The sequence below is a fragment of the Toxorhynchites rutilus genome, chromosome 2 (assembly GCF_029784135.1).
Source record: "Toxorhynchites rutilus septentrionalis strain SRP chromosome 2, ASM2978413v1, whole genome shotgun sequence".
In the NCBI taxonomy this organism is placed as follows: Eukaryota; Metazoa; Arthropoda; class Insecta; order Diptera; family Culicidae; genus Toxorhynchites; species Toxorhynchites rutilus.
The window spans coordinates 101,709,200-101,721,790 of NC_073745.1; the positions used below are offsets into that span (position 1 = coordinate 101,709,200).

A 12,591-nucleotide genomic window follows, 5' to 3' on the forward strand; every position below is an offset into this window, starting at 1 on the left:
GGCTGCAAAGACCAGGCCATCATCGACGCAGTCATAGTCGGCCAGGCGGTATATAACCAGCGGAACCTAAGTATGGCCTACATCGATTACAGGAAGGCTTATGACTCCATACCTCACTCGTTTCTCGTCCGGGTATTGGAGCTCTACAAAATTGATCCCGTCGTCGTTAGGTTCCTGCAGCATGCGATGAGGCAGTGGAGCACGTCTCTGCACCTCAGTGATGGGGAAAATGTGTTGCAGTCTAGAACGCTGCAGATAAAGAGGGGGATATTCCAAGGCGACTCTTTCAGCCCGCTTTGGTTTTGTCTGGCACTGAACCCCCTCAGTAGGACGCTCAATAGAAACGGTCATGGCTATAAAATAAGGTATGGCGACGGCGCCCACGAAGAAGTGACCCATACCTTCTACATGGATGATCTCAAGGTCTACGCTGATTCACGTCAGCGTCTAGGTGTAGCTATCCGGGTTGTCGAAGACATAAGCAGGGACATCTGCATGGAGTTCGGCCTCGACAAGTGTCGCTGTGTCCACCTGCTGAAAGGACAACTTACCGAATCCGGAGGCTACGAGGTCTATGACGGCGAGTTTATAAGAGACATGGTTCGTGGCGAATCCTATAAATATCTTGGATTCCGACAGCTCACCGGGATTCGCCACTCCGACATCAAGACGGAGCTGCGAGACAAGTTCTTGAGTCGAGTGAACTGTGTCCTGAGGACTTTCCTCAACGCGGGGAACAAGGTACGCGCGATCAACACATTCGCGGTTCCCCTGCTGACCTTCAGTTTTGGTGTAGTCAAATGGAGCAAAACTGACCTAGAGGACCTTGAGAGGAGGATGAGGAAAGCATTCAAAGAGGCCGGAATGCACCATCCTCAATCGGCACTGGAGAGAGTTTCACTACCACGCAAAGAAGGGGGACTTGGAATAGTCGACATATCTGCACTGTGTGTTGCCCAGGTACGACAACTGCGCGAGTACTTCGCAGAACGCGCCAACCAAAACGCGCTATACCGGGCTGTCTGCGCCGCCGACAGAGGATACAGCGCTCTGCACTTGGCGCAAGCGGAGTACCAACTCAACTGCAATCTGCAGACAGTGGAGGAGAAGATTGCAGCTTGGAAGCAGAAGGCAGTGCATGGTGCCCACCCCCATCAACTGGATCGGCCACACGTCGACAAGGCCGCATCTAATCTGTGGCTAACGCGTGGTGAACTCTCTTCAGTAGTAGAAGCCGACATGATAGCCATCCAGGACAGGATAATGCCGACGAGAAACTGCAGGCGGTACGTCTGGCATCAAGACGTTGATGACATTTGCCGGATGTGCCATCAACCAGGTGAAAACATAGAGCACATTATGGGAGGCTGTCCCGTTTTGGCCAACGCAGCCTACACCGAGCGCCACAACAACGTGGCCCGTATTGTTCATCGACAACTGGCGCTCCAATGTGCTCTACTGGAAGACAACGTACCAAACTACCGGTACCTGCCTGCACCTGTCCTGGAAAATGACCGTTTCAAGCTGTACTGGGATCGCACTGTTCTGACCGACCTCTCGATCCACCACAACCGCCCAGATATAATGGTTTACGACAAGAGCGACCGTAAAGTCACCATCATCGATGTCGCTATTCCACTGAACCAGAATCTGGAGGAGACCCACGGTCGCAAAATCTGCAAGTACCGACCATTAGCCGTGGAGCTCAAGGAACTGTGGGGGCTAAGGGAGGTCCCAAGAATTGTTCCAGTCGTTCTCTCTGGAACTGGAATTATCCCGAAGACACTTCTGGAAGCGCTAAAGGTGTTGAACATCGAGAAGGAATTGGCCGGCATCCAAAAGTCGGTCATCCTTAGCACCTGCGCGATTGTCCGACAATTCCTCGGTCAGGACTAAAACAGCACGAGCATGCAGATACGTGCATTCCGCAGAGCCTAGTCCCCCTTTGGCATTCAGAAGCCCGGGGGCAGGTGAAAATTCTGGCTAGGTTCGCCTAGTTAAGAAGTGAGATAAGTCTGCCAGTAAAAAGCTTAGCTTTGATACATAGATAGTTGTTGCCCAATGTGTTTTGAGACCAGCATGGGTCTTTTTAGCTCTAAAACTGTAGCAAATACAGGAGACCCTCAGGTCCAAATATTGAACCACTTGGAAAATCATGGTCAAATGCACGAATACCAAGGAACAATCCTTTGTATTCTTCTAGGCGTAATTATCATAACAACGCTCATGAAACTTTTTAAAGCCTACAAAACATGGGTAACAGCTCAAGCTGTGGAGGCGGCACGTAAAATGCAAGCGGCGTCCGACCTAGTATAAAACCAGATGGATCAAACTACAGCTAAGTTACATAAAAACGTCCAAAAACTACAAACAATCAACAAGACGATCCAACAAGAAATAGTAAAAAATCTTAGAAAAACTACATTGAGGGCTAAACTACAAGAAGCAGAGCAATTATATGCCGAAGTAAAACGAATTTTAAAACTAAATATAAATACTATTAAGGGATCGGACTGCACCCACTACATATCAACAGCTAAAGAAGCTATCCAAAATATTAGAGAAACTATAACTAGTAATAAACAGTATAAAAGACGTAGCCTAAAAGAGATTGGACTAGCGGTTTTATTTACAGTAGGATTGAACAAAATAAAATCAAAAATGGCAAACCTTCCAGAAACTATTAAACTCACTTCCTCCATAGTCCCTCAATTTGACGGAACAATCGACAAACTAAAATCATTTTTGGACGCACTGAACCTAGTAAAAACACTAGAAACAAATGACAATAAAACGACTATCATAACAGTTATTTTAACAAAACTCGAAGGAAGAGCTAGAAATGCCTTCCCCGACACACCATCTTCTTTGGAAGAAATCATTCAAACCCTTAAATCGACAATTAAATCCACACCCCCCGCTCAAATAATAGCAAAAATGACCGGTCTGAGACAAAATGGTAATATAGAAAATTTTTGCCAAGATCTCGAAATACTGGTCAACAAATTAGAAAATGCGTACATCGGAATTGAAGTTCCAACACAGGTTGCTAAATCATTGGCAACAAAGGAAGGAATAAAAAGCCTAGCTAACGGACTGAAAAACGAAAAAACCTCTCTAATCATCAGAGCGGGTACTTTCAACTCATTTTCAGATGCAACAACAAAAGCACTGGAAGAAAATTCCACAAGTTCGAACGTTAACATTCTCTCCTATTCGCAAATTAACAGAAACACAAATCGATACAATAACAATTTCAACCACCCTGCTAACAGGGGCAATTATCAGCGTTATCCATTTAATTCTACCAACAGAGGTAGAAACCAACACAGCTTTAATAATCAACAACGCAGAAACGCACAATTTTTCAACAACTCAACTTTTCCTCAAAGAAATAATAACAACCAGGGCCGACAGAACCAAGTTCGAGGTCAATTTACAAATAATAACACGCAGCGATATCACAACAACCGACACAATGCTAATTTTAACCGTCCGGTACAATACATCCGATTGACGGGAAACGAAGAAATTCCGACGGACGACCTCCAGTCCGAACCGGTTATGTCATTGGAGGGAAACCAACAGTTAGGAAACCGATGTTAAACATTTACAAATGTGACGTAACTTGTTCAATGTTCGTCACCCTAAAAATGCAAATGACTAAAAGACCATGCACATTAATAATCGACACAGGTGCGGACATCTCTATAATCAAAGAAGACCCAATTAACGGAAAGCAAATAATAGACACCAACAATAAATGCATTATTAACGGAGTTACAGAAGGAAAAATAGAAACAATTGCAAGCACATGCACAAACATTATATTCAATGACATAGAAATTCCACATCAATTCCAAATCGTCAGCAATAAATTTCCAATAAAAGCTGATGGCATCTTAGGTAGAGACTTTCTAACCAAATTTGAATGTAACCTATGTCTGAAAACATGGCTAATGACATTCTTTTATGATAATACGCAGATAGAGATACCAATTCAAGATAACTGGGATAATAATTACGTTATCCCACCAAGATGTCAGTTAATAAAACAATTTTTCTTACCGAACATAGAAGAGGATACCGTCATAATAGCACAAGAAATTAAACCAGGCCTATTCTGCGCAAACTCAATAATCTCTAAAAATTCATCATATATTAATCTCATAAACACTAATACAAGTGAAACAACAATACCAACAGATTTCAAACCACTAGCAATACCTTTAAGCGAATACTCCATTAATCAACTTAACACAACAATAAATCAGGATTCTCCGAATAGAATTACCCAACTACTCAAAGAATTAAAACTGGAAAACACACCAGACAATGCGAAAACTAAACTTATCAAACTTTGTACAACTTATAACGACATTTTCGCTTTGGAAAAAGATACATTAACAACAAACAATTTCTACAAGCAAAAAATATGTTTAGAAGACAAAACTCCAGTATATATAAAAAATTACAGAACACCTGAAGCCCAAACAACAGAAATAAATAAACAAATTAATCACATGCTCGATAATAAAATAATTCAACATTCCATCTCACCATATAACTCACCAATATTACTGGTTCCCAAAAAATCTAACAACCAAGATAAGAAATGGCGATTGGTGGTTGATTTCCGCCAACTAAACAAAAAAATTACACCAGATAAATTTCCACTTCCAAGAATAGACGAAATCCTTGATAATTTAGGTAGAGCAAAATACTTTTCCACATTAGATTTAATGTCAGGTTTTCACCAAATAGAACTTGACGACAAATCAAAAAAATACACAGCATTTTCAACGTCTAACGGCCACTACGAATTCACTAGGTTACCTTTCGGCCTTAATATATCCCCAAACAGTTTCCAGAGAATGATGTCCATAGCTCTCAGCGGACTACCTCCCCAATGTGCATTTCTTTATATTGACGACATAATCGTTGTTGGATGTTCTGTAACTCATCACCTCAACAATTTAGAAAATGTATTTCAACAACTACAAAAGTATAACCTAAAATTAAATCCCCAAAAGTGCTTATTTTTTAGACCCGACGTGACATACCTAGGACACAATATTTCAGCTGTCGGCATACAGCCCGACCAAACAAAATTTTCAGCAATATTAAATTACCCCACACCTTCGACTCCCGATGAAGTCAGGCGTTTTGTAGCCTTCTGTAATTATTATCGAAGGTTTATACCGAATTTCGCAGAAATAGCACACCCATTGAACAAACTGCTAAGAAAAAACGTAAAATTTGACTGGACCCCCGAATGTCAAATAGCATTTAATAAATTAAAGAATGAACTCATTTCACCAACGTTACTTCAATTTCCTGATTTTACACGAGAATTCAAACTAATAACTGACGCCTCGCAAGTGGCATGTGGCGCAGTATTAACCCAAGAACAAGACGGAATAGAACTTCCAATAGCCTATGCGAGCAAAGCCTTCACGAAAGGTGAGGCAAATAAATCAACGATTGAACAGGAATTGACTGCAATTCACTGGGCAATAACGTATTTTAGACCCTATCTTTATGGTAGAAAATTCACTGTGAAGACAGATCATAGACCTTTAGTTTACCTATTTTCTATGAAAGACCCCTCATCAAAACTCACTAGAATGAGGCTGGATCTAGAGGAATTTAATTTCGACGTAGAATACTTACAAGGAAAACTAAATGTAACGGCTGATGCCCTATCAAGAATAAAAATTGACTCTGAAACACTGAAAACAGTGATGGCCATGCAAACTAGAGCCATGACTAGGAAAACACAAAGAATTGAAAATAACCCCGAAAAAGCGAATTTCACTGCACTCGACAACACCGAGTCTGATCAACTTAAAGTGTACGAGGCAGTCGAACCTAGAGAATGGGAGAGTCTACCCAAACTTCAATGCGGACGCGCATTTGAAAGTAATGAAATCACTTGTGAAAATGAAACTGAAATAATAAAATGCGCAATAACAAACAAAACAGGATATAGAAAAAAAATGTCGACATACACTGAAATTGCAAGCAATGACGAAAAATCCCTAGGAAACTTATTACAAAAAATTGAAAATATGACCAAGAAACTGAGAATAAGCGTGATAGCTCTAGCGTTATCGAGCGCAATATTCCAATTATGCAGCGTTCAACTCTTCAAGAAGACTTGTAACGACTCACTAAAAGACTTGCAAATAGTGCTCTACACACCCAAGCGTGTGATAGAAAGCAGTGAAGAAAAACTAAGTATCCTAAAAAATTTTCACAACACACCAATAGGCGGACACGTTGGTGCCAGCCGACTATACAAAAAACTCAGTAGACTCTATTCGTGGACAAAAATGAAACAAGAAATTTATGATTACGTCAGAAATTGCATACAGTGCAAACAGAACAAATACTTAACGACATCTAACGAAAATTATATACAACCAAAACCCCTCAAAAACCCTTCGACCATATATCCATGGACACGATTGGCCCCTTCAATAAATCAAATTCCGGAAACAGATACGCCCTAACTATCCAATGTAACCTTTCCAAATATGTAATAATAAAACCAACCTCCGACAAACAAGCATCTACAATAGCAAGAGCTTTCGTCGAAAACTGCATCCTTGTTTACGGCACTCCTTCTGTTATCCAAACAGATCAAGGAACCGAATACAAGAATGAATTATTCGAGAACATATCTAGACTATTACAGATAAAACAAAATTTTTCGACACCCTATCACCCCCAATCCATAGGAGGACTAGAAAGGAATCACCGTTGTCTGAATGAATACGTAAGACAATTTGTCAACCCTACACAAAGTGATTGGGATGACTGGCTGCCTTACTACACATTCTGTTACAACACGACTCCTCACACAGACTTTTCCTACACACCTTTCGAACTCGTTTTTGGCAGAAACGCCATACTACCCTTCAATATCCAAAATCCTACACATATAGAACCAATATACAATCTCGAAGACTACCACAAAGAGCTACAGTTCAAACTAAAAGTTACAGCAAAGACTACTAAAGAGTTAATTGATAAAATAAAAAAGAAGCGTACAGATAAACAAAGTGAACTTGCCAAACCAATACAAATAAAAATAGGAGATTCAGTCCTGTTAACGAATGAGAACAGAAGAAAACTAGATAAAATATACCTTGGACCATTCCAAATAATATCAATTGAGCATCCCAATGTCACAATTGTAGACATTAAAACTAAAAACAAACAGACTATACATAAAAATCGCATAATAAAATGCAACTAATGAGCAACCCATCTCCATTAGGGGGAAGGGAATGCATAACTAAATTAAATTCCCAGACGATCACGAGTTTATAATATTACCTATTCAAATACCTATGTTGTATTGTATACTACAACAGTTTACCAAGTTAGTAATTAGTTAGTTAATTAACTCGAATACAAAAAAAAAATGTACATATTCCAAATATTAAACAAACATGTTTATACATACAAAAACCAGAATAATTGTAAGGTCAGACGAATTCTAGGCGAAATTTACTGAACACGAATGATTCCATTAGATTACATCATTCTCAAAAAGAGGGAAGGTGTAACAGGATCACTGGACCACCTACAACCCGATACACATGCCCTTATGGCAACAAAATTCTAGCAAGTGCGTCACGCTGTGCAACCAAAATAAACATGCGAACCATGTCGTAAATTCAGGCCAAGGTTCCGATGGTTATTTATTGCATAATATGACGCGCTGACCATTAACTTCCTTTGTTTACTTTTGCACTTCTTCGCTAGCTTCGCTAGCGTGAATTTAATGACAAACACATGCTTGCGCAAATGCGCAAACGTTTCCTATTTATGCTTTCGATTCCGGTTGACATCTTTTCGGACACATGTGTTATGTGTTTTACTACAATTCGCCTGACCACGCATAATAATAGAATTTAGGTTGTAGCTAGTTGTAAGAAATAAACGAATTGAATAAAAGGGAGTCTGACCCAGTTGGGCGGACTCAGTACGAACGCGTAGGGGAAAAGGGGGGAATTTGGACCACCTAAGCAAATCGCCTAATATTTCCAAACCAATACGGTCTGAATAAAAAATGTCACATTGTATACTGAGCTACACTTGTTTTCTTTCAATCAATAATGTTTAATCATTATATCAAGCTTCAAATTACCAAATATATCATAAAATAAAAGAGATGATTTTTGGACATTAAAATTTGGTGCGGGGTGATTTGGACCGTCTGTGGGGTGGTTTGGTCCAGCGTGTGTTTCATCGAAAAAACATACTTATGTTCATGTTAAGTATTTTGGGATAATATTACAACCAGTAACAGTGTTCTGGGATCGATACCAGGTGTCTTGGTCAGATTCCAGACCAGAAAAATTGGATTGAGACCATCTCGAATTCTGCATGGATCTTTTCACTGTTTTTCGAGCATTTTCAAATACTCTCGATGCTTGGTCAAAGAAAATCAGTTCTTGATGGCCTGTGTTGCTCTTTCAAGCTCTCTCTTTTCCAACGTTGTCTGCCCATCCTTTTTTTAATTCAGCGTCATCTGAAATCAATTATACCAAAGAAAAGCCTCATACCTGTAGGACCAATTCACCCCACAGAAACGTGTCCATGTCACCCCACACAACATGCAAAAATTTAAATGCAATTAATTCCATTTATTGTTATCAGACTGACAGTTTCGCTGCATCAAATTGTTCCTCCTCTGTAGACGAACAGAACTTTACTGCACAATACACGAAAAGTTTGTTTAATCAGCGGGGAAAACCTTAAAACCACGATCCAAAAACTCACATTTTTTGACAATCAAAGTGCTTGATGTGTTCATGCTACCGTTTCCTTCCACCTGTCGAATTTTACCAAAGTTTTTTCACTTTAGGTACATACGGTTCAACAGTAGAAGGAGAAGACATCATAAAAAATCCAAGTTGAGCCGTACTTTTTGAGATAAACGGGTGGTCCAAATCACCCCATATGTCCAACTCACCCCGTGTTACCCTACGTGAAAGTCTTTTCATATAACCGAAAGAAACTACTGGGTGTCCACATAGCGATCCTGCGACCTGCGACAATAGTGGTTCTCAGATTTTCGTGGAAAGTGGAAATTTTGTTTTTTGTCGCAAACCATTAGACCCGTATTTTTTTTTTTTTTTTTTTGTAAGGGTGACTATTTCCATTTGTAGGGTGGTCCGAAAATTCAAATTTTTCCACTTATTTCAAAGACTTACTTCTTGAAAAATTCATAACTACTGAGCCGATTTAGATGATCGACATATCTACTTATAGCTGATCTTTTTTGAAAAAATACCAGAGTTGCATAAAATTTGACTTTTGGCTTCGTTATTATTAATTGTATTTGTGTTTTATAGTTTTCATGGTCTCGGGACCAATGGCGCTATATTTATATATATTTTTTTTTCGTGAAAGCTAAGAATTTTTTACAGAACATATCTCGAAACCAGAGAGGAGTTTTTTTTGTTTTTAAGCTATGATTTTTCAAAGCTAACCGTTATTATTCATTGTATTCATTTTTTATAGCTTACATGGTTTCGGTACCAATGGCGCTATATTTTTTTATATTTTCTCTTGAAAGCTGAGTTTTTTTTTACATAACATATCCAAAATTCAGAGAGGAGTTTTTTTAGTTTTTGAGTTATGATTTTTGAAAGTTAACATGTTTTTGGGCAGGTAGCTTAATGAGTAGAAAATAGGAATAAGTATAGTAATCGGTAGATATTAAGGACAATGAAAAACATGTATCAGGTAAAGGTATCTCAGGTAAATGCAAAAAATGTAGAGACGACAAGTTATAAAGCAATAGAAAGAAAACTTAAAACCCGTTATAATCATTTGAAGCAATTTTCCGCAAAAACTCAGTTATATCATAGTTTTAGACCGAAAAATGAAAACTATACTATCGTAAAACGATTCTCGTTCTCGGAAGAAGAACATTCTGTGAAACTGTAAAAGAAAATTTAAGCATGCTTTATGCCTAGAATAAAAAATATGAAAAATATAACAGATGAATTTTAATTCCTACCCACTCGTCGTCTCTACATTTTTTGCATTTTAAGAAAAGACGACACTTATAGAATAACTACATAAATTGGAAAAAAGTCATTCGATTTTTCGATTTAAGATCGATTCTTTGATACCGATTCAATCAGTTAATTGATCCCTACGCTGTTTAGAAAATCGATCTTTTTCTAAAGATTGTCCAATCGTAGCTCAGTTACAATACATGCGGAACGATTTTTCGTTCCAGCACGGAAAAATGTAAAAAATATAACATGTATTAATATTTGTCGAGTGTTTTTTCTTTAGCTACACTGCCTCTTTTAATTTATATTGAGCATTTCAAACAGAAGTACTAAATTTCAACTTTGGTATTCAGGTTGCCTAAATAATAAAATTTCATAGATGAGTTCAAGTACATAACAGCCTAACAATTCATCGCTGCAATCCGTCAATATGCTGCTTATATGAATGTGGAATAAAGGAAAGATAATTATCGAGTCTTGTTTTAGGTTCGGTTTTAGGATCGGAATTTACCGTTTTTAGTGTGGATTTCTAACAGTGATGATGTTTCGTTGAATGAGAATGGAATGGCCCTACTGGAAATGTTATTCACTGGCAGCTGGTATACTTTACGGTGGCGGTTCTTTCAGCCAATCTCCACTGCTACCTGGGATAATTATGTTTTGCTCAACTTTGCAATTTTCTCCCGTATATTGATATTGCTTGCCTTTGTTGATTTTCAGGTCGAAATTCGATTTTGTTTCGAAGCAATGTTTGAAGCATTAGTTGTTGTGAGTTGATACTTTGTTATAATTCAAGACATCGAAGCATATTTCCATTGTAAGAAAATATGTTGGATTTTCGATATGCGTGTCGGTTTATAACTCATCTCCATTGGCAAATCTTCCTATTTTCGTTTCTATGTTGAACACTGTATGGGCGGTAAAAAACAGCATACTTTTAGGTTTGCTTTAATATTTCCTATTCGGTATAACGATTAACTTATATCTGTTTGGAAACAGACGCTCTCCTTCAATGATTGCTGTGGATTGATTTTTAGATTAGTGGAGGGTGGAAAATCAATCATTGTAACTCTTTATTAAAAATTTGTTGTCGTCCTGAAAAGGACGGTTGGGTTCTCGATTCTAGTGCACTTTCATGTCGTTGTTGATTTAAGCCTTCTTCTCGGTTTTCTTGGGTAGCAGAACAGCTTGGATATTGGGCAAGACTCCGCCTTGAGCAATAGTTACACCCGACAGTAGTTTGTTCAATTCTTCGTCATTACGGATAGCCAACTGCAGATGACGTGGGATAATCCTGGTCTTCTTGTTGTCACGAGCGGCATTTCCTGCCAATTCCAATACTTCAGCGGCCAAATATTCCATCACTGCGGCCAGATAAACGGGTGCTCCAGCTCCAACACGTTCGGCATAGTTTCCCTTCCTGAGCAGACGATGAATACGACCCACTGGGAACTGTAAGCCAGCACGATTTGAACGGGACTTCGCCTTTCCCTTAACTTTTCCTCCTTTACCACGTCCAGACATTTTTTGTTATATAATTATGAAATTATTCACGTGCGAAGCGAAACTGTACTGATCAAAGTTTCCGGATAACGAACCCTCTTTTATACCTGCTGAAACAATGTTTGTTTCACTCTCAGACAGAGCTACGAATATAATGAAATGACAACATAAACGAAAGGGGACGGTCATACATTCCACCCTGACCGAGCACAAAACGTGATGTTTCCTTTGCTTTCGACATTAGTTCCTCTCGAACAGTAAAAGCGATACAACATAGCAATGGCTCCTAAAACCAGTGGAAAGGCAGCGAAGAAGTCTGGAAAGGCCCAGAAAAGTATTACCAAGACCGACAAGAAAAAGAAGAAGGTCCGCAGGAAGGAAAGCTACGCTATCTACATTTACAAAGTGTTGAAACAAGTCCATCCTGACACGGGTATTTCATCCAAAGCCATGAGTATCATGAACAGCTTCGTGAATGATATTTTCGAACGCATCGCCGCTGAATCATCTCGCTTGGCGCATTACAACAAACGTTCAACGATAACTTCTCGTGAAATTCAAACCGCAGTTCGTTTACTGCTGCCAGGAGAATTGGCCAAACACGCTGTCTCCGAAGGAACCAAAGCCGTCACGAAGTATACCAGCTCCAAGTAACTCCCGAGTCATGTAGCAAAAAAAAACAACGGCCCTTTTCAGGGCCACAAATTTGTTTGATAAGTGTGTAGGAAAAGGTTTTCTAATTGTTGATTTGTAGATTTTCGTTGTCATAATGAGTCGCCTCTCGTGTGATTAATTCGAGGGATTCAGAAAAGTCATATCACAAAAGGTATCCGAAATGAGTAGATACAACAATTTCATGTAGTTCGTTTGACGTTACGTTTGGGAATGAAGTGATGATATTGTGCAGAATGTATGATGATGCATATAGTGAATTCAATGATTGACATCCTCATATTCAGTTGCAGATGCTAATTGAAGACTCGGCATCATTATCTGTTCTCAATGCAATTGCACCAAAATTAGAAGAGTTAGCAGTTTAGTGTCG

The 12,591-nt window shown here is 39.1% G+C and overlaps 2 protein-coding genes across 2 annotated transcripts; one reads left to right on the top strand and one right to left on the bottom strand.

Annotated features, from left to right (window-relative positions):
• Window positions 1-11,192: 11,192 nt before the first annotated feature.
• LOC129765995 (histone H2A) lies at window positions 11,193-11,567 on the bottom strand. The gene has a single exon (XM_055766457.1). It carries the CDS (start codon window positions 11,565-11,567, stop codon window positions 11,193-11,195), a length of 375 nt encoding a protein of 124 aa, XP_055622432.1.
• A 258-nt stretch (window positions 11,568-11,825) lies between these two features.
• Window positions 11,826-12,200, top strand: LOC129765996 (histone H2B-like). The gene has a single exon (XM_055766458.1). It carries the CDS (start codon window positions 11,826-11,828, stop codon window positions 12,198-12,200), a length of 375 nt encoding a protein of 124 aa, XP_055622433.1.
• Window positions 12,201-12,591: the final 391 nt, after the last annotated feature.

Excerpts from the sequence above, each read along its gene's own strand:
- LOC129765996 (XM_055766458.1), top strand. The coding sequence starts at position 11,826 with ATGGCTCCTAAAACCAGTGGAAAGGCAGCGAAGAAGTCTGGAAAGGCC.
- LOC129765995 (XM_055766457.1), bottom strand. The coding sequence starts at position 11,567 with ATGTCTGGACGTGGTAAAGGAGGAAAAGTTAAGGGAAAGGCGAAGTCC.